Source organism: Mauremys mutica, chromosome 5, assembly GCF_020497125.1.
Source record: "Mauremys mutica isolate MM-2020 ecotype Southern chromosome 5, ASM2049712v1, whole genome shotgun sequence".
Lineage (NCBI taxonomy): Eukaryota > Metazoa > Chordata > Testudines > Geoemydidae > Mauremys > Mauremys mutica.
Window position 1 is genome coordinate 101,328,805 of NC_059076.1, and position 21,639 is coordinate 101,350,443.

General features: G+C 40.0%; 1 protein-coding gene across 6 annotated transcripts in view; it reads right to left on the minus strand.

Moving 5' to 3' along the window:
- The window catches only part of TBC1D1 (TBC1 domain family member 1), a 192,101-nt gene that overhangs the window by 65,913 nt on the left and 104,549 nt on the right, over window positions 1-21,639 (minus strand). For 5 of the 6 annotated variants that reach the window (XM_045018773.1, XM_045018778.1, XM_045018775.1 and 2 more), the window contains 5 exons: window positions 20,925-21,053; window positions 17,677-17,763; window positions 14,199-14,473; window positions 10,083-10,202; window positions 8,709-8,848 (listed from right to left, as the gene is read on the minus strand). In XM_045018773.1, coding sequence (XP_044874708.1) covers window positions 8,709-8,848; window positions 10,083-10,202; window positions 14,199-14,473; window positions 17,677-17,763; window positions 20,925-21,053 — 751 coding nt within the window. The remainder of the gene's footprint in view (window positions 1-8,708; window positions 8,849-10,082; window positions 10,203-14,198; window positions 14,474-17,676; window positions 17,764-20,924; window positions 21,054-21,639) is intronic. The other variant, XM_045018774.1, reaches the window with a different exon arrangement.

The following is a 21,639-nucleotide window of genomic DNA, read 5'->3' on the forward strand; positions in this document are numbered from 1 at the left end:
TGAAGGGAAGAAAACCAAAGAAGAGCTCTCTATAAGCTCAAAAGCGTCTCTCTGTCAGCAACAGAAGTTGGTCCAATAAAAGATATTACCTCACCCACCTTGTCTCTCAAACTTTTTGTGAGAATAGATATTTCAGACTCTGAACTCTTTTGTTCCAATGTCAGCTCTCAGCTTAACTATTCTGAGGGTATGGCTACACTTGCAAGTTGCAGCGCTGGTGGAGGCTTTCCAGCGCTGCAATTAGTAAGTGGCCACACCTGCAGGGCACTTCCAGCGCTGCAACTCCCTGGCTGCAGCGCTGGCCGTACACCTCACTCAGCATGGGGAATAAGGATTGCAGCGCTGGTGCTGCAGCACTGGTCATCAAGTGTGGCCACACACCAGCGCTGTGATTGGCCTCCAGGGTATAAGGGTGTATCCCAGAATGCTTTTAACTAAATTACTCCCTTTGTTTTGTTATGCAGCCTCTCTTTGTTTTGTTGTGAACCTCCGGAGCTCCGTTGCTACCGGAGCTGCTCTACCGGAGCTGCTTATCAGCTCCTGTTTGCTGTGATCAATCTGTGAACAATCAAATGAGATCCTCCTCCCTGCGTGATTCACAGGGGTTGAGTGTTTGCGTTTTGCTTGAGAGAAACGGGGGGAGGGGGCAGAGGGGGGGAAAGAGAGTATGTTGGATGCAGGCTGTTTGCAGTTAACAGTAAGGGGGTGGGAAAATTTTCTGATTTTGCACAGTGTCAGTTCCAAAAATCCACTCTCTCTTTCCCCCCTCCCCGGTCCCTGTCACACTGCCCCACACCCCCCCTCTTTTGAAAAGCACGTTGCTGCCACTTGAATGCTGGGATAGCTGCCCATAATTCATCACTCCCAACAGCGCTGCAAATGCTGCAAATGTGGCCACACTGCAGCGCTGGTAGCTGTGAGCGTGGCCACACACCAGCGCTGGCCCTGCACAGCTGGACGACCAGCGCTGCAACTACCAGCGCTGCAGATTTGTAAGTGTAGCCATACCCTGAGTTTCGAAACTAAAGCTATTTCAAAAAGATCTGTCTCCTTTGAAAAGACAATACACTACATGGGCTCCAAAAGAGGAGGTACATTTCAAAGTATGCTAATGAATTGGACCCATCAAGTTTAAGGCACCAGCAGAGGGTGTGTCTGCAGGAGGCGTGCTTAGAAGTTTCTTCCCCATGGGCCCAGCTGTAGCACTCTAAGACCTGGTCTACACTAGAAAATTAGATCAGTATAACCACATTGCTCACAGTTGTGAAAAATCCATACCCTTGAGTGGCCTAGTTAAGCCAAACTAAGTCCCCATATAGACAGTGCTATGCGGATGGAAGAATTCTTCCACTGACCTAGCTACCACCTCTTGGGGAGATGGACTACCTATGCTGATAGGAGAATCGCTCCTGTCAGTGTAGGTAGCATCTAAACTGAAGCGCTGCAGTTGAGCAGATGTGCTGCTGTAGTATTTTAAGCATAGATATATCCCAAAACAGATTTTGAGTAAGACTAAGGTAGAGAAGAAATTTTCTTTGAGGAAGGTTTTGTGGTAAATAAAGCTACAAAACATAAGAAGATAAGATTTCTTATAGTTAGGTAATAGTAAAACCTCATACTACATATTTAAACTAGGATTTCTAAATATTGTAAAAAAAGAAACAAACTATAATAGTTCTCTCTGCAGGAAAACAAGGGTTGTTAAAACAGTGGTGGAAGAAAGTTTCAAGTAAATAATTCACTGACTCAAATTGTATACATTTTCTGAGTTATGTGCATCAAATAGAGAAATAAAATACAATCCTTAAAGTATTTGCCATTATGCACTGTTGCTAAATGAATTTATGAGTATTTTTACAAATAGTTGCTAATGTTTTAGGTTTATTTGCAATAATGATAAAACTGAAATAGTCTTTGTTTATCCACTTACCAAATAAACTGGCAAGCTTGGAGAACAGGATTCCTCCGAGACTTTTCTAACACTACAAAGCAGAAGTATTTTTTAGGACCTACTGTTCACCAATATGCTGTAACATTAATGCTATAATATAGTCTATCTCAAGCACCACTAGTTTGTCAGAGTTGGAAACCTGATGAAAAGATTTTATTTCTAATATGCTTTTTTTTTTAATTTTTAAAAAAAATTGAAGTAATTCTTACACGCAGGGAGTCAGATTTCCAAGTGTGGTATAATTACTTTGGAAAAGTAGTCTCTTTGTTTCATCTGAAAGCCTTCTCTGAAATTCTGAGTACTGCTAAGCAGTACTGAATTTCTCATTCTCCGAAATTATGGTTTGATTCTTATATGATATCCCACTATAATGCCCATCCCAAAACAGATCACCACTCATTCTCGAATCTGAAACTGACAGAGCTGTCATAAAAACCTTATTAACCCTCCATTACTAAAACACCACTCACAGCTGCCAGCAAGACACTTTCAGTAGAAAAAATGGATTGTTTCCCCATCATTTATTCCAGGAGATTATATACACGTCTATTTAAACTTGATATTTTATTTTTATGTTAATCTCTACTAAGAATTTTTGATGTAGTGTTTGATATGTAGCCATTATGATAAATTCTGAAAAATTATGTACTAAATCAAGAATTGAAACTGGCAATAAAACTAGGAAAATATACCACAGCACCAGGATTTAATCTTTTCAGCCATTTAAGAAAGAGGGCTAACTAGCAAATTAAGGCCCCCACACCTGCAATTAGATCCAGAGGAGCAGACCCTTGCACTTAAAGTTTCTGAGCACAATCAGTGAGGCTCCATACAGGTGCAAGGACAGTCTGTGTGAATCTGACTGCAAGTTGGGGCTCAGAGAAGCATAACTTACAAATCCAGGAATTCTAAACGTTTTTGAACATTTTCAAAGGATTGTTTGTGATGTTTCTTTTGAGGATTTAGTCATTCCCTAGAAACAGACAAAAGATTAGAATTTAATGAAGAGCCAGATTATTCTGCTCTCAGAAGAAATACTGTAGCAAGTCATAATGCATAAAAGGACTAAGATCAGAAACTACATTTTCCACTAGGAACACAACACCAGAAAGACAGAGAAAACAAAACAGTAGCATACAAATTTAATATGAATTCTCAACAGTTCTAGCACGAGAAACACCACCACCTAGTGTTCATACAACTACAGCTATTCACAGTATATTTATTCAACATATTTTGCTCTCTTATCCATAAACAAACATTTGTTTTTGTATTAATTTGTTTTTTTAAACTGTTCTAACACTTTACAAACACTGTGTCCACAAACTATGTCTTAGACTGTTTTTGGCATGTGACTGGGGAATAGTCACATGGCAATGTTCCTTCCTGCTCAGACTGGATGACCAGAAAAAGAAAGGATATTAAAGAGGGCTTCATGGACACATTTTTCACAAGACTAACTCACCAGGACTGTTCTTGTGATTGTGAACAACAGTTCTTCCTACTTTATGTTAATTATTATTTACTATAATTCTATTAGGTACTTAACAAGGGAGTATATCTAGCAGCAGCCAACAGAACATTCATTTTAACAAGCTTTTCACTGGGTCATTTGCTTGTACAAAACTACTCAAATAAGTGTCACTCCAATCTAGATCTGCCTATTTTTATTTTTTGATCTAGAAATGTAAAGCTTGAAAGGTTCCATGGTTTGTGACATTTACACCCACACCCAATTTATCCTATGAAGTTTAATAGAGAACTCGGTCTTTTCCATAATATTTTTTAAAACCAACATAGGGCTGGTACACAGCAAGTATAAAGTGCTCTATTCAGTTCTTCAGGCTGATTTAGAACGTCTATAGGAAGGACAACCACCTTTTACACGCTTCAGAGGGGTAGCCGTGTTAGTCTGGTTCTGTAGAAGCAGCAAAGAATCCTGTGGCACCTTATAGACTAACAGACGTTTTGCAGCATGAGCTTTCGTGGGTGAATACCCACTTCTTGCATCTGAAGAAGTGGGTATTCACCCACGAAAGCTCATGCTGCAAAACGTCTTTTACACGCTACATGTTTAAGAGTAATTTTTATAGAAGATGGTTGGTTTCATCCTTTTGAAATTCTACTGACCTGATTCTCAGGTCTGGGCAAGCTTGTCTTTTTCACTACCCCAGATTATGAGGCTGTTCAGGCAATTAACTATTCCTAGAGTGCAGAAGCATTCCAGCTACACTACCTTTCTGTTGGCCACATCCCCTACGAAGTGCATTGTCACAGAACTGCTGCAATCAATTTATAGCCTGAAGCATGAAAGTTTATTACCCCATTATTGCATGAAAACTATCCAGACAGGAATTGTGCAAAATATAAGAACGTAAGAATGGCCATAGTGGGTTGGACCAATGGTCCATCATGCCCAATATCCTGTCTTCTGACAAGTCACTGGCGCCATTCAGAGGGAATGAACAGAACAGGGCAATTATCGAGTGATCCACCCCATCATCCAGTCCCAGCTTCTGGCAGTCAGAGGTTTAGGGACATCCGAGCATGGGGTTGTGCCTCTGGCCATCTTGGCTAATAGCCATTGATGGACCTATCCTCAAATGAACTTATCTAATTCTTTTTTAAACCCAGTTATACTTTTGGCCTTCGCAAAACATCTCCTGGCAACGAGTTCCACAGTGCGTTGTGTGCTGTGTGGAGAAATACTTCCTTTTCTTTGTTTTAAATCAGCTACCTATTAATTTCATTGGGTGACCCCTGGTTCTTGTATTATGCGAAGTGATAAATAACACTTCCTTATTCACTTTTTCCATATCATTCATGATTTTATAGACCTCTAACGGGTCCCCTTCTTAGTTGTCTCTTTTCTAAACTGAAGAGTCCCAGGCTTTTTTAATCTCTCCTCATTTGGAAGCAGTTTAATACCCTTAATCATTTTTATTGCTCTTCCCTGTACTTTTTCCAATGCTAATATATCTTTTTTAGAGCTGGGGTGACCAGAACTGCACATAGTATTCAAGATGGGGGTGTCCTATGCATTTATATAGTGGCATTATGATATTTTCTGTCTTATTAGCTATCCCTTTCCTGATGGTTCCTAACATTCTGTTAACTTTTTTGACTGCAGCTGCACATTGAGCAGATGTTTTCAGAGAACTATCCACAAGGACTCCAAGATCTCTTTCTTGAGTGGTAAAAGCTAATTTATACCCCTCATTTTTTATGTAGAGTTGGGATTATGTTTTCCAATGTGCATTACTCTGCATTTATCAACACTGAATTTCATCTGTCATTTCATTGCCCAGTCACCCAGTTTTGTGAGATCCCTTTGTAACTCTTCGCAGTCAGTGTTGGACTTAACTATCTTGAGTAATCTGTTATTGTCTGCCAACTTTGCCACCCAGCTGTTTACCCTTTTTTCCAGATGATTTCTGAATATGTTGAACAGCATAGGAGCCAGTACAGATCCTTTGGGGACACCACTATTTACCTCTCTCCACTGTGAAAACTGTCCATTACTCCTAATTTTTATTCCCTATCTTGTACCGAATTACTGATTCATGAGGGGACCTTCCCTCTTATCCAATAACTGCTTTACTCCTGGGGAATTCTTCACCAAAAATTAAAAATTCTGCACCAAAAAATTAAAAATTTTGCACACTATATTATAAAATTCTGCAAATTTTATTTGTCAAAATAATACTACATAATCACACCAGTTTCAATTATTTTGGTAATTTATTTCAAAACTAGGGTGACCAGATGTCCCGATTTTATAGGGACAGTCCCAATTTTTGGGTCTTTTTCTTATATTGGCTCCTATTACCCACCACCCCCTGTCCTGATTTTTCACATTTGCTGTCTGGTCACCCTATTTCAAAACACCTGTCAGCAAGTATGTCTCTAACAACACAGACACACACAAGAATTCCCTCAAGAGTAGAGTGTTAAAGAAACACCATGACCAACCCAGTTCCTGTTTCTCTGCACCCACCCCCACCCCAGAGCCCAGCTGGGGGGCCAGCCACCAACAACCCCTCCCCCGGAGTCCACCCAGAGGGCCCCCCGCAGCCGATACACCCGAACCTCCTTCCCCCCCAAGCCTACCCGTGCCCGCCCCCAGCCCAGACACCAGATCCCTTCCCTCCCAGAACCCAGCCGTGGCCTCCCCAGCCTAGCTCCCCTCCCTCCCAGAATGCAGCCGCGGCTCCTCCCCAGCCCAGACACTAACCCACTCCCTCCCAAACCCAGCTGACCCCTAGTGGCAACCAGCAGCACTGCAGTCCGTTTCTGTGTGGAAAAGGAAATTCTGTGCAAAAAACATTAATTTCTGCAAAATTCTGCATTGCACAGTGGTGCAGAATTCCCCCAGGAGTACTGCTTACTTTACGTAAGAGCCTTTGGTGTTTGCCCTTTTCAAAGGCTTTCTGAAAATCCAAGTACACTCTATCAATTGGATCACCCTTGTCCATATTCTTGTTGACATCCTCAAAGAATTCTAACAGATTGGTGAGGCATGACTTCCCTTTACCAAAGCCATGTTGACTCTTTCTCAACATATCATGTTTATCTTTGTATCTTATAATTCTATTCTTTACTATATTTCAACCAATTTGTCTGCTGCTGAAGTTAACAAGTTCTTTTAAAAGAAGTCAAGATTAAGTAGAGCAGTTGTGCATATACTAAGCTAGTCTTAATTGTCCATCATGATAAACCCTTGGGAGTAAGAGATGCACAAAAGTTAAATATCTTACATTAGTAAGAAATTCAAAGTAGAAACAATGAATAGTAAGCTATAGTGAATGAGTTTAACACTCTGGTTTCTATTTATAAATAGGTATATACATGAGGGAAGAGAAAGAAATCCACATATATTTACACAGAAAAGGGGGAAAAGTGACTAAATCATGTAAATAGTTCCCCTGATTAATACTTACTGCTCACATCTTAGCTTCCCTTATTTCTGCAGCTACAATGTTTATCCAGCTGTAGATTGTTAAGACAGTATCTTGCTGCTGCAGTGCACAGTCAAGCCCCAGAGGAAGAGCCAGAACAGGCAATCTAGGTGGTATTTCTTTTTTAAAAAGAGAAACTTTGAAATCACGTGTAAGACTATTTCTGTCAAGGACGTCAAACTTGTAAAACTTAGCAGATTCACTGCATAGCTCAAGTTAAGCAGCACTCTATATCCCTATTCTATTCAGGTTCTTATACTGTGCCCTCACCATGGTATCTGAGCACTTGTGAGCAATGAATTAAGACTAGTATCTGTCATGTACTGTGACTTTCCCATTCCTCTGCTCTTTCCAGGAGGGAAAAAGGTGTAAGGATTTGTCTTTGTTTGTTCTGTAATAAAAACCTAGTGCTTCATAAGGCCAGGTTGAAGAATTGTGCTTTGCACTTGGAACTGAAAGTAGTGAGCTTTGGGGTGATGCTTTAGAGAAAAACCATACAGCAAATCTATGGGCAATGGTCTTCAGTTTCATTTTTGCTTGTTCAACTTTTAGTCCAAAATAATAAAAGCCTTGTGGGACAAGACTCCCTTTTCATTGTTCTTGGTGTGCCTTATGGAAACTCCCTATAAGATTTCTAAAAATGGTTTAAGAAATTCACAGTAATGAACACCACCTAATTAGAGGTAGGCAAAAATTCACTAGCTACTCTGTGGGAGAGAGTTTTTTATTTTCAGCACTTCCCACAATCATATTCTATTTCAGGGGCTGGCAACCTCTGGCACGCGGCTCGCCAGGGTAAGCACCCTGGCGGCCCGGGCCAGTTAGTTTACCTGCTGCGTCGGCAGGTTCGGCTGATCGAGGCTCCCACTGGCCACAGTTCACTGTCCCAGGCCAATGGGGCTGGCGGGAAGCCGCGGCCAGCACATCCCTCACTGCTTCCTGCCGCCCCCATTGGCCTGGGACGGCGAAACGCGGCCAGTGCGAGCCGCGGTCCACCAAACCTGCCGACCCAGCAAGTAAACAAATTGGCCCGGCCCGCCAGGGTGCTTACTCTGGCGAGCCACGTGCCAGTGGTTGCTGACCCCTGCTCTATTTTTTTTTAAAAGTCCATCCACAATCGGTTCAGATTCCTTAAAGGAATTAAAGGAAGAAATTAAGAGGACGGAGATAAGAAATTACTATTTAAGATGAAGGTTTAAAGAAGGCAAATGTTATGGACTGAGGGTACATAGTTAGAGCTAAATTCAGACCAGTTTTAAGCAGATGCAACTCCACTGTAATCAGAAATGTTACATCCCTTTGCACCAGGTAGATGTCAATTTTGCCTTTGAGAGCTCAGTTCTATGGCCAATACGCCAATACATAGAGATACTGTAGTTTCTTTGATGATACATAGTGATCCACACTCTGTACTAAAAGGCATCACTGAGAAAACAATTATTTTCACAGAATTAATTAAAGGAAATAGGTCTAACAAGGTATGCCCCATCCTCTGCCCCCACTTTTCTTTAGCTAGCTGGTGTAATACAGTCGCAGATATTATTGTAGATATAACCTAGAGTTGAAAAATAAAAGCTCCATAGCTCAGTAAGCCATGCTATGACACAAAAGAGGGTGGGAAACTGACAATGGAAATGAGCCACCTGGCAGCTGATTAAATAGCAACCAAAAATTAATACAGGTAGTTCTCCTCAAGCTGTTTAAATTGTCACCACCCTACTTAGCAAACATAGGTACAGGAGATTAGTACTTCAGTGGTCATTTAGGGCTGTTTATGTGCAGCCAGATATGGATCTTACCATCATGTCGGCTGGGAGAATCACATCCTTTCTGTGGAGTTGCCACTCGAAGGAATATCTGTTGTCTCCATGAATGCCGGCGAGTCCTTATAGGGGTGTCATTGCCAACATCCAGCTGGCTTTGTTTAGACTCATAGTCACTAAAATTACAGAGTACAGAATGGCTTATGAATAAGTTATGACAGACACCAGAGTCGTCCAATGACACTGAAGTGTTAGGTTTCAGTGGACATAAAAAACAAAGCTATCAAGGAAGGAAGGCTGTGTCCCCCGCACATGCTGGGTCAGCCTCCCTGTGTTAAATGGGTGAAATTCACCCCATTGCTGCAGACCTGCACAAGGGTATATGTATCACTCAAGTTAGTGATTGGCATATGGCTTTGTGCAGAATTTGCTTTCCAAGATTTAATGAACTTATTGTCAACATTTTACAATTTATTTTGTGATAATACCTAAATACACAATGTGTAGCAGGTGTAAATACAGAACAGTGAAAATAGTGCGTATACACACTAACAAACCTTTACATTATTTGTTAACAGCACTTTTCATTTCTCTAATCCCTTTAATTAGTGGATCTCAAGGAGCTCTATTAACATCAGTTAAAACTCTCAACTCCCTGTGAATTAGATGCATATCATAAGCCTTTTTCATATATATAAACTAAGTAACATAGAGGTTAAGTGACTTTCTTCAAGTCACACAATAAAAATCAGTCACAGAGCTAAAAATAGTCCCCAGAAATCCAGCCTTCTATTCCTTTGGTCTAATTGACAGGCTTCACAAAGAGCGTTTTGTTAAAATTCAGAATTAAATAATGAACAACAATGATATCTGTCCATTTAAAAATCCCACTGTTACCTCTTCTAGGAACTCAAATCATTCTTTATTTTTCTTTTCAGCTACCATGGATTGAGAGTGTTGTGGGAATTTGTGTTGAACGCTGACAGGGAAAAATAAACTTCAAAGAGCAATGGTAGTAACTGATTTTCTAGGCCAGGAACCATTTCAATAGGCTCATTCCAGCCTGAGAACATTGATGTAGTGTGGGATGTACCCTGTATTTTCTTAATGGTGAACTGGTAATATGAATATGCCCCTTTGGGTAGGAGTAGTCAGATAGTGGGAATTAAAGTTGTATTATCACAACATCTGGGTTCAGAAACGGACAGCAGATCCATAGTCATTATAGAACAGAAACCATGGTAACCTCCAGACCTTTGATGGCATCCTCATTTAGCTTACTTCATCTATTACATGCAAGTGAATGATAAATTATTAATTTCTACAAACGCATAAAGTGCTCTCAAAATTAAAACAAAGAATCCTTTGAATGATACAGTTTTACCTCCAGGCTTAAAGACAGAACCCTACCTTTTTGCGCTCCTAAAGTCAGAGGTGTTATTTTCATCTACAGGAGCCAGAAATTTTAAGAAATTTGGCACAGAGGAAGAAGAATGAAGCTTTTTCCGTAGGGCAATACGGTAGGAGGTGCTGAGAGTGCAGTTGGGAAAAGTGCAGTTTAGAACGAGGAAGTGTAAATATGCAGAATAAAAAAAAAATACACAGTGCAAGCTTCAAAACAAAAATACTTTCAGGCATGAATATCAAGGAAAATAAAGTAAAAACTAAAATTGTGTAACAAGTTCTACTCTGAAATCATATTTGGGTCACCTAACTGTTCCAGTATTAATATACTTTAATGAATTAATTGTCTGCTATGCTCAAGGATTCATCACCCATGTTTCAACCATATTTATTTAATCCTATAAGAATTCATGGCTATTCTATAGCCGAACAACTGCTAAAATTGGTAGGTACATGTTCCAGTGTCCCACATTTTTGGAGCGGTGGAGGTGGAAAAAAATTGACACTTCTGTAACTGGTATGGGGAGGGAGGGCAGCAACTGAATAAGCTGACTATGCAAAAGTGCCTACAAACATAGTAACTTTCACACGACAACAGAATTTTCAGCATCTGATTGTTTGGGTTTGTTACTCTTGTGTGACAGGTAGAAGCACCAATCAAATCTAGAAGCATTTCAGCAAATATAACTCTTGTTCCCAACCTTTGTCTCCTAAACTATCTACATGAAGCTCCTACGGCACTCAGAGGAACATTAATGGGTAGTGGTTTAACAAGAGCAGCTGAGTTAATGACAATTTCTGTCTGGAATGGAAGCTGATAAAGTCACCTGGCGTGTGGTAACTAAAAGGTAACATTGCTAAGAACTAAGAAATCATACCAAAATACACTACTTGGGGTGAGTTATTCTGTATGGGTCTCTGTAAGTCTCTCTTGTTGAAGCTGTTCCACTTTGTATAAAACACTTGAATAACCATTGAGCTAGAAGGAATTATTCTATAGCCTGGTGGTTAGAATGCTCACTGGGGAGATGGAAGACCCAAGTTCATGACCCTACTCAATGACAAATTATTTATACACAGTGGGACAGATTCAGCATGAGATTGAGATCCCCCACACCAGAATATCCCATAACCCAATGGCTAGGATGCTCTTCTGCAATGTTGGAAACACAAGAACAAATCTCTTTTCCACGACAGGCAAAAGGGGGAATTGAACCCTGGTCTCCCACATTCCAAGTGTGGGCCCTAGCCACTGTGATAAATGGTATAAGGGAGGTCATGGCGACACCTCTTCCCCATCTCATTCTGTTTTGTGAATGGTGCCTAGGCCCAAAAGAAAAAATGTTTTGACTGAAACTATTTGGTGAATTCACATCACAGTCACAAACAGTTTCAGGTTGATTAAAATTGCATTTTTGGTGAATAAATTATTCATCCAAAAAATTTCACCCATCTCTAGTTTTAGGGAGCAGCTGGTCTTCTGACCATAAGGTGGAATGGCAGAGTGAGTAGCCCTGTCTGTAATGTTTCTCTCCACAAATGCTTTGGCTATAAGGGCAAGAATATCAAACTATCACTTGATGGTGTGGGAGGAAAAGCTCAGTGACTTGAGCATTGGCCTGCTAAACCCAGAAATGTGAATTCAATCCTTGAAGGGGCCATTTGGGGATTTAGTGGGGGATTGGTCCTGCTTTGAGCAGGGGATTGGACTAGATGACCTCCCTTCCAACCCTGATATTCTATGGTGCTAAATGACTCTCCACAAGTCAGACTTTTATTATCCTTTTCACCTGGTCAAATTTCCAACACTTAGCAAGTCACTTTCTCCCTCTCCCCTTTTCAATCACAAGGAGAAGGGACCAGTATCAGTGTTACTTTGAACAAGGCAGAGAGTGAAACTGAAAAATTCTGGAGAAACAGAGAGGTGTGAGAGTCCTTGGCATCTAAGTTTCAGGCACAGTTTAACCAGCGCTGCTTTCTGATTCATCACAAGAGCAACTGACCCCAACATATCAGCTGTGTGTGAGAGCACCTGAAGTAATTTCATTCAGTCAAAATGAAAAATTAGATCAAGTGCCCTATGATAAAATACAGTGCTACAAAGCATTAGGAGAAGAGTTTATTTAAACTCTTGTAAACACATCCCTTCTGGTAGGCTTTTATTTATTATTTATTATTATTATTATTATTATTATTATTCAGTCACTGTGCACATAGTAAGTAAGGATAATGCAGTGTTGTGTGTTTATGGTACAATAAAACAAACATTCTCCAAACTATATACAGCTGCTATCTCACCTCTTTTGTGCAACATGCGCACATTGTTCTCTGCTTGAATTATGCTTTAGATATTTTAAAAAAGTGGGTGAAGAGGCCGAGGGATTAAGACGAGCTAGAGGAGAGGGAGCTGAAGATTGACCAGAACAGCTTTCAGACTTGCCAACAGATGTGCTCAAACTGAACAGTGAGATTCCAGCCATGTGGGGGGGATGAGGTAAGAAAGAGAGAGAGAACAAATCTCAGAAACAGAGAAAAATGAAATGAGATTGCTTATCTAGCCTCATTTTAAAATGTCCTACTACTGCCAGGTAACAATTACATAAATTTCTGATTTACAGCTCTATCTGCAAGGCCCGGAGCACTGTAACCTAATCCATCAAAGTACAGAAGTGTTTGCTTACAGGCCCTGATTCAGCAGGGTACTTAAGCACATGCCTAAATTTATACACATGTTCCAGTGCTTCACCGGATTGGGGCCAAAATGCTCAGCATCTTGCAGGATGGTGTCTACGTGCACTGTGGAAACTACCTGTAAACCAGGGGTAAGATTTTTCAAAGGAATCTAAGTAATTTAGTAATCTAAATCTCATTGAAAGTTATTGGGATTTGGGCCTAAATCCCTTGGGCACTTTTGAAAATTTTATCCTACAAATTTTTCTGAGAGCTCCATTTTCCCAACATTGTGTACTTCTTGCTTTTATTAGCTTGCTGGAGTATACCACTAAGAGCCCAATCCTTTGAGGATTAAGTGCTCTCAGCTGCTCCCACTGACATCCTAGGATGGGACCAAAACAGGAATGGCAAAGGAAATTAAACATATATTCAACGTTTAGCTATAGTCCCACAGTAAAATAGGAATGAACTGAGAAAGCAGAAGCAAGTAGAAAGTTTTAAGGAGGCACTTGTAAAGTTAAACCAACAAGTGCTAAATTGCACCACAAAAGCCATTTAGCATTTAAAGAACAAAAAGGTTCAAAGAAGGGACAAAAAGGCAACTTGGGTTATGTTTCCTTTTAAATAACAAAATTCTCTTTTTTCACTGTCATCATCTATCTCAAGCATTTACCTTTACCACTCTGCCTTCTGCAGGAAAAGTGAGCCAGCACAGAGACAGATTTACTACTGTCTAGCTTGTGTAAACCAGCAGTTCTGGCAGAGAAACAGAAGTCTACAGACAAGAATGTTTCCACAGTAACTGGAAAAAGCCAGAGAGAGAGGGAAGGAGAGGGGTGGTGGAGGGGAAGTCCCATAAAGCTTAGTGAGATTTCATGGGTGTAAAAGCAAGCCCTTAAAGGAGGACATCTGAAGAAGACTATTAAAATTTTATTTTTGTCAGTGAAACTCTGCAGCTTAATCAAGAATTGCTTTTATTGCACTGGCTGGTTAAAACTGGACAGGAGTCTGTCCTCTGACACCGATTAGAGAATTTTATCATTTTTTAAACAGGATTCCTCTTCATAAATATGAAATAGAGAGGCACCACAAGAACCAAATATTATTTAGACTGCTCTCAGATACACCCAGCAAGAACTATTTTACATTGGTTGCACAGGCAAACTAACCTCTCATCATCCACTTATATCATGCTTGTGTAGTAAAATGGCTTTCTGACACTTACTGTGGAATTGAAAGTTTCATATTTCGTCTTCCTCCTTGAACGATACCAAATGAGCAGAGAAGATGCTCTTAACTATAATGTGTTTTAAGCGGATGACACACTGCTCTAACACTAAGCATTATGTTTCTCTTTTGCTAAGTGAACATACCTGATATGCAATGAACATCCCATAATTTGCCCCAAATATCTATCAAACAATATCCTGCTTTTAAAACGAGTCTTACTTTCGCTTGTGAGGAGTCTCTGTGCTCACTGAATGATACCTCATAAGTTTCCTTTGTGGAACAGATGGTGATGTTTCAACTGGTTCCAAAGATTCCTGGTATTCGATAGGCAAGTGACTCAATGTGTTTGCTCGCCGGCGAAAGCCATGCTGAGATAATTTATCAGGCTGCTCGATGGGGTGACTAACTGGGTCACTGGAGAGATCTCCCACAGATCCATTGGTTTTGGCAGGAGTCTCTGGAAGTGGGCCTTCTTTTTCACACAAAGATGGTTCCTAGCAATATAAAAATATTTACCCATGTAAAATATGATTTATAAATAATAATGTGAGGTTCTCTATCCCAGGCCTATTTTTGACACAATAAACAAATCTCCTTCCTGCTACAAAGACATTTATTTCTAAAGAAGACTACTTTTAGTCCCAGTTGAACATTTCCTGAAAACACATACAGTCCAATGCTTACAAGCTTTCCTGCCTAAACTCAGGCACCCAAATAAGAGTGGCTGAGATTTTCAAATACAGTTGAGAACCTGCATCTCCCAACATGCTGGGGGAAGCTCAACAATTCTCCACGTCAGACAACTCTTATTTAGATACCTAACTTTAGACACTATAGTTTGAACATTTAGGCCATGGTATCTCACACAATGACCTAACCTTTAATGTTTCATTACTAATCAGCAAGGCAGACACATGCTATTATATTTATGCTTTACAGAGGGGGAAAAGGCTGAATAGTAGTTATCCTCAATACTTGAAGAGGAAAACCTGAGACAAGAAAGGGGCAAATGAATATATATGTTATGTTATTGTCATGAAAGCATTTCAGACTACACAGAATCCACTTACATTGAAGATTTAACATAAAACTGAATTGGATCTTTTTCTTTAAAAAAAAAAAATCACCCATGATTACAAATGCAGATGCATGAGTCTATCTAGGTACTCATATTGACCCTATGCCCATCATATCTGAGCTCATCACAAATAATGAATTTATCTTCACAACAAACCTGTAATGGAGAACTGAGGCATAGGCACACTAGGAGCGGAACTGTCACCCACTCAAGTCAGGACTTATTCAAGGTCACATAGGAAGCTTATGGCAGAACCAACAACTGACCTTAGGCCTCCTGACTTGTCAGTGGCCATATCACAAGACCATCCTTCCTCTCTGCTTCATATTTAACTTATTTTACTAGAATCTCAAACCATACCATCAATATATAAATTCTTTACATTTAGAAGTTTAATTCTGTAGTCCTTGTGAATGTACAACTCCCACTGAAATCCAAAAAGTTGCATTTACTTTCAGTGGTGTTAACTAATCACCACATTGGAATCAACAGTCCTGAAGCTGACACATCATTTATGTTCACTGTTGCAATCTCAGAAAATGAATAATTGCCCAAATTAACCCCATCTTTTCTTAGCACCAGGAAAGAGATAGTTTATAATCTAAATGCCTAAAATTTCTGAAAAAGAGAAAGTAACATGGAGATATCAGTTCCCATCTCTTGGAGAAGCTGCCAGGATAAGAAATTCCATTATGATCTCTCAACATGTTAACTCAAAATTGCTGTTTCTTTATTAGAGAGACAAGATGAGAGGTAATATCTTTCACTGGACCAACTTCAGTTGGTGAAAGAGAAGATTTCGAGGTACACAGAGATCTTCTTCAGGTCTGGGAAAGGTACTTAGGCTATGTCTACACTGCACATCTTACAGAGGCAGCTGTGTCGCTGTCAGATACGCGGTGTAGCTGCTCTTTGTCAGCAGGAGAGAGGTCTCCTGCTGACAAAATAAAATCACCCCCAAAGAAGAGCGATAGCTCTCTTGGCGGGCAAAGCACTGTCCACTCCAGCACTTTGGTAAAACTTTTGTCAGTCAGAGGGGTGTTTTTTTTTCACATCGCTGACCGACAAAAGTTGTACTGATGTAAGTGCGGTGCAGACATAGTCTCTGAGTGTCACAGCTAAACAAGGTAGAGCAGATTGTTTAGCACAAGTAATTAGCACATTATGAGAGACCATTCAATGTGAAGTGGCACATTAACACCCCTGCAGTCACAGGACAAAAAAAAAGGGGGGGGGTGGGATTAGAGGGTTTCAGATTGTTGTAATAAACCATAAATCCACTGTCTTTATTTAGATAATGATTTTTAGTGTCTAGCAAAGGTATGAATTTAAGCTCCCAGGCTCATGTTTTTGATGTGTTGTGCAGGTTTCCTTTAAGGACAAGGACTAAAAGATCAGATGTGGAGTGTTTGTTTTGTGAAAAGTGATCGCCTAAGGGTGATACAGTGTTTTTGTCTTTTATGATTTTTCTATGTGAGTTCATTCAAGAGCTTAGGTCTGGTCTTCACTACAGACCTGTATCAATATAACTATGTTGCTCAGGGGTGTGAAAAATTCATACCCCCCCCCAATGAGCGGTGTAGTTATACCAACCTAACCTTCCAATGTAGACAGCACTATGTCAGTGGGAGAGCTTCTCCCGTTAACATACCTACTGACTCTCGGGGAGGTGGATTAACTACACCAGCCAAAAAGTACTTGCCATTGCTCTTGTAGACTTGCCATTAGTAATTATCTGGTTTCACCCATATAGTGATTATCGGGGCATTTAATGCACTGGATGAGGTACACCACAAACTGTGATAGCAATGTGTAGGACTCATGGATCTTAAAAGGTGTGTTGTGGCGAGTATTGATCATTGTAGCAGTGGAAATATGTCCACAGGTTTTGCATCTGCTGTTATGGCAGGGACTGGTGCTTCTTTGACTTGGTGGGTCCTAGTCAGTGGGGAGCTTGTTTCTGACGATTAGCTTGACAAGGTTGAGGGGGCATTGTTTGAAGGCATGAAGAGAGGGTTTGGAAAAGATTTCTTTCAGGATGTGAAACCCATTGAGTATGGGTTATTGTTTAATGATAGCCCATAGGGGTTCCAGTGTGGGGTGGTAGTCTCATATCCAAGGATGTGGTTTATGACCATATCACTGCTCAGGGGATTTAGATGCATTTTAATGTGGAGTGCACACCTGAGTAGGTTACCCACATTTCTTAAGTTGCCTGCAGGAATGGGGTGAACAGAAGGCAGAATTTAGGCCCTGATGTTGCAAGCTGATATCATGGGCAAAGCACCATTGACTTCTATGTGGCTCTGCATGGGACTAAGGATCTGCCCTCTGGGCCAGAATGCAAGACCAGAGCACCCCTTGGTAGAAAAAAAACCCACATTCTTAGCACCAAATTGTATCATATTATTCATATAGCTACATTTTTCATGTCTGGTGTTTTGTTTTTCTTCCCACACAATCAATTGGATTTTTTATTCATGAATTCATGAAAAAATAACAAATATAAGACATTAAAATAGACTGATTACACCTACACATCACATGATTGTAGCTAATTTTACAAAAAAAGTTATCGGAAGATTCTCAATTTATTCAATCATTATGGTGATTACTTACTTTACTTGTGCTGCTTAATGTACTGGATAAGGAGCTGTCCAAATCCAAACTTCCAGAACTTTCTAGTGAACCTCTGGCTTTACTACCCTTTAGAAATAAAGTATATGAAGCAATCAGAATTAGAACTCAAAAAATTGCATTCCAACAGAACATCCTTGCTGGAACTGTTAAATCACTGATTCTGCCAGTATCAAATTCAATTTCCTGAAATGCCTAAGAATAACTTGCTTCTCCACAAGAAACAGGTGCTTCCTTCAGGAAGGCCACAAATATTTTAAGGACCCTAGTAATTAATACACTCATGCAGGTCAAATTATTATTTTTTTCAGCCAGGACTGCTGTTGGCAGCATCATATCCTAAAAAATATATATGTGGAAAGGGTTTGAATAATCATGTGCTTGAGACTGAATTACAAATATGATTACAGCACCTCCTTTAGCCTAATGTGAAAATTCATTTTATGGTCTATCTCCATTGTTTGAAGGCATGAAGAGAGGATTTGGAAAAGATTTATTTCAGGATGTGGAACCCAGGGCTGGCTCCGGGCACCAGCGAAGGATGCAGGTGCCTGGGGCAGCCACTGGAAAGGGGCGGCACGTCTGGGTCTTCGGTGGCAGCGAAGGATCCGCTGCCGAATTGCCACCGAAGAATGGAGCAACATGATTGAGCTGCCGCCGAAGTGCCGCCGATCGGCTTTCTCTTTTTTTTCCCCCCTGCTTCGCCGCTTGGCGTGGCAAAAAAGCTGGAGCTGGCCCTGGTGGAACCCATTGAGTATGGGTTGTTATTGTTTAATGATAGCCCATAGGGGTTCCAGGGTGGGGTGGTAGTCTCATATCCAAGGATGTGGTTTATGATCATACCATTGCTCAGGGGATTGAGATACATTTTAATATGGAGTGCACACCTGAGTTGGTTGTGAACCAAGTAAACCTAGACCAACCCTAACAGGTGTTTGTCGAACCTGTTCTTAAAAACCTCCAACAAAAGGGATTCCACAATCTCCTTTGGAAGCCTATTTCAGAGCTTAACTACCCTGATAGTTTGAAAGTTTTCCCTATTATCTAACTTAAGCCCATTATTTCTTGTCCTACCTTCTGTGGACATGGAGAACAATTGATCACTGTCCTCTTTATAACGGCTCTTAACATATTTGAAGATGGTTATCAGGTCCCCCCCTCGGTCATCTTTTCTCAAGACTAAACATTCCCAGGTTTTTTTTAACCTTTCCTCACAGGTCAGGTTTTCTAAACCTTTTATCATTTTTGTCACTCTCCTCTGGACTCTGTCCAATTTGTCCACACATTTCCTAACATGTAGCACCCAGAACTGGACACAGTACTCCAGCTGAGGTCTCACCAGTGCCAAGTAGAGTGGGACAATTGCTTCCCTCGTCTTACATATGACTTTCCCATTAATACACCCCAAAATAATGTTAGTCTTTTTTGCAACTGCATCACATTGTTGACACACATTCCATTTGTGATCCACTATAACCCCCAGATAATTTTGAACAGTACCATCACTTAGACAGTTATTCCCCATTTTGTAGTTGTGCATTTAATTTTTCATTCCCCAGTGTAGTACTTTGTACTTAAACTGAATTTCATCTTGCTGAATTCAGACCAATTCACCAATTTGTCAAGGTCACTTTGAATTCTAAACCTGTCCTCCAAAGTGCCTGCAACCCCTCCCTGCTCGGGGTGATCTGCCAATTTTATAAGTGCATTTTCCACTCCATTATCATATTGGTGCAACATATCCATCCACAACTTGTACCAATATAGCTTATGCCAGTCAGGCACTTTTACACCGATATAGCAATGTCCACAAGAGGGTTTTATGGCAGAGCTATTCAGATGTTATCATATGTCGTGTAAGGGCACATTTCTTTTATCATCCTAGGCCAGTCTATATGATAAACTTTTGCTGGGATAGCTATGTTGGTCAGAGAAGTGATGAATTGTGATTTGTAAGCAAAAATGTCCAGTGTAGACAGTTATCCTGGCAAAACTGTGATTTTGCTGGGAGAGCTTAGTTTGCTTCAGGGTGGGTAGCTGTAATAAGCTACGCTGGTAAAAGTGCAATTTTGCTAGTATGAACTGCATCCATGTTAGTAGTACTTTGGCAGTCCAGTATGCAGGGATAGCTAAATTGGCAAAACACTTCTAGAGTAGACCTGCCCTTAATTTAACTGAATGTCTCCTTGCCCTTGTATTATGAGAAAGGATAAATGGCACTCCATGATAAATCTTCTCTACCATTCATTGTTTTGTAAAATTTATCTTGTCAACTTTTATCCATCACCTCTCCAAACTAAACGGCCTTGAACGTTCAATCTCACTTCATACAGAAATCTTTGCAAGCCCCTAATCATTCTTGTTAGACCATTTTCTGGACATTTTCTACTTTTAGAGATCAAAATTAAACAGTATCCAGAGAAAAGGGATTCCACAGGTTTAAGTGGTGGCATTATAATCTTTTCAGTATTTTTCTCCATTCTTATCCTAATAAAACCAGATATCTTATTGTTTTTTTAACTGCTGCGGTGTATTGAGCAAATATTGCCAGCCATCTGACCATATCTGGATCTTTGTCCAGTGTGTTTACAGGTAATTGAGAGACCATCAGTGTGTAAAGGTTCAGAGTTCCTTCCAATGTTTATCACCTGCCACTTGTTTACACTGAATTTCATCCTCCATCATATTGCCCAACTAACTATCTCTGTAAGCTCCTTCTGAAGTTCCTCCTAATCTTCTCTAGGCCTGATTTACAATTAATTCTGTGGTATCTACAGATTTTTGCCACCATATTGTTCACCCCCCCACACACCCATGTCATTAATAAATATTATTTTAAAAATCTGCCTTATTAAGGGTCTTTGGTCACCCCACTATTAATTTCCTTATGTTAAAAATTGAACAGATTTTTCTATTTCTCTTAACCAGTTTCTAAATCCATGAGAGAATTTTCTTGCTAATGTCATAACTGCTTAGTTTCCCTTAAGCCTCTTGTGATGTTTTTGAAAAGTCCACATAAAAATAATATTTACTGCTTCTTTATCCACTAATTTGTTCTTTTCTTCAGTCTTAGAAAGGTATGATTTTCATTACAAAGCCCAAGTTCACCTACGTATTTCTAGATCTCTCTTTAAATAATTGTTCAACAATTTTTCCTGGAAGAAAACAAAAGTAGATGTAGACTGTGTGTCTATCACTCAAAAAAAGTCAATACAAATGACGATACCTACCCGTGACAAGATACTTTCTAATGATTCTGTTAGTGACCGTTTAGCTTTGCTCTTCAACATATCTAGTCTGAACCTGGGAGCACTGCTTGGCATCTCATTTCCAGTAGTCTCTCCACAAGGCTGTGAAGCCTATAATATTTAAGAAAGCAGGTGTAAAATACAGGGTTGTACAGAACAAAAACTCACTGAAAGATTTTTGACATCTTAGTAGCACATTTCCAAGCTTTTCTAAACCAAAGCTATACTAAGCTCTGAATCCTCACATGCATTGTGTTTCTACTGACATAACAGTGCTGAAGCTTATTGAGTTAACCTACTGCTAGATCTAGGAATCTCTTTTCCAAATGACATTTATTTGTTAAGTGAAGTATAGTGAGCACCAGGAATATTGTATTTCATAACAAAAATATGTCTCTTCACATGTTTACCTCAATGGCAGAGCACAATTATATCATCTGTAAGTAAAAGAGGAACAGATTCAGGATATCATGGGGAATTATTTATCTTAACACCTCAGATTAGACTTGACCAGTTTATTTATTTTATTTTTCATGGTAATTGTCTCCTAGGACTTTGAGTGAGTTAGCTGCAAGAACATATACCACTCCCCCAACTCCATTCCTTTGAAAGCAGGGTACACTGAGGTCCAGGAAGACATTCAATATTTAACTCTTGCCTATATATAGCACCACTAGGAACACTTCCATATTATGGA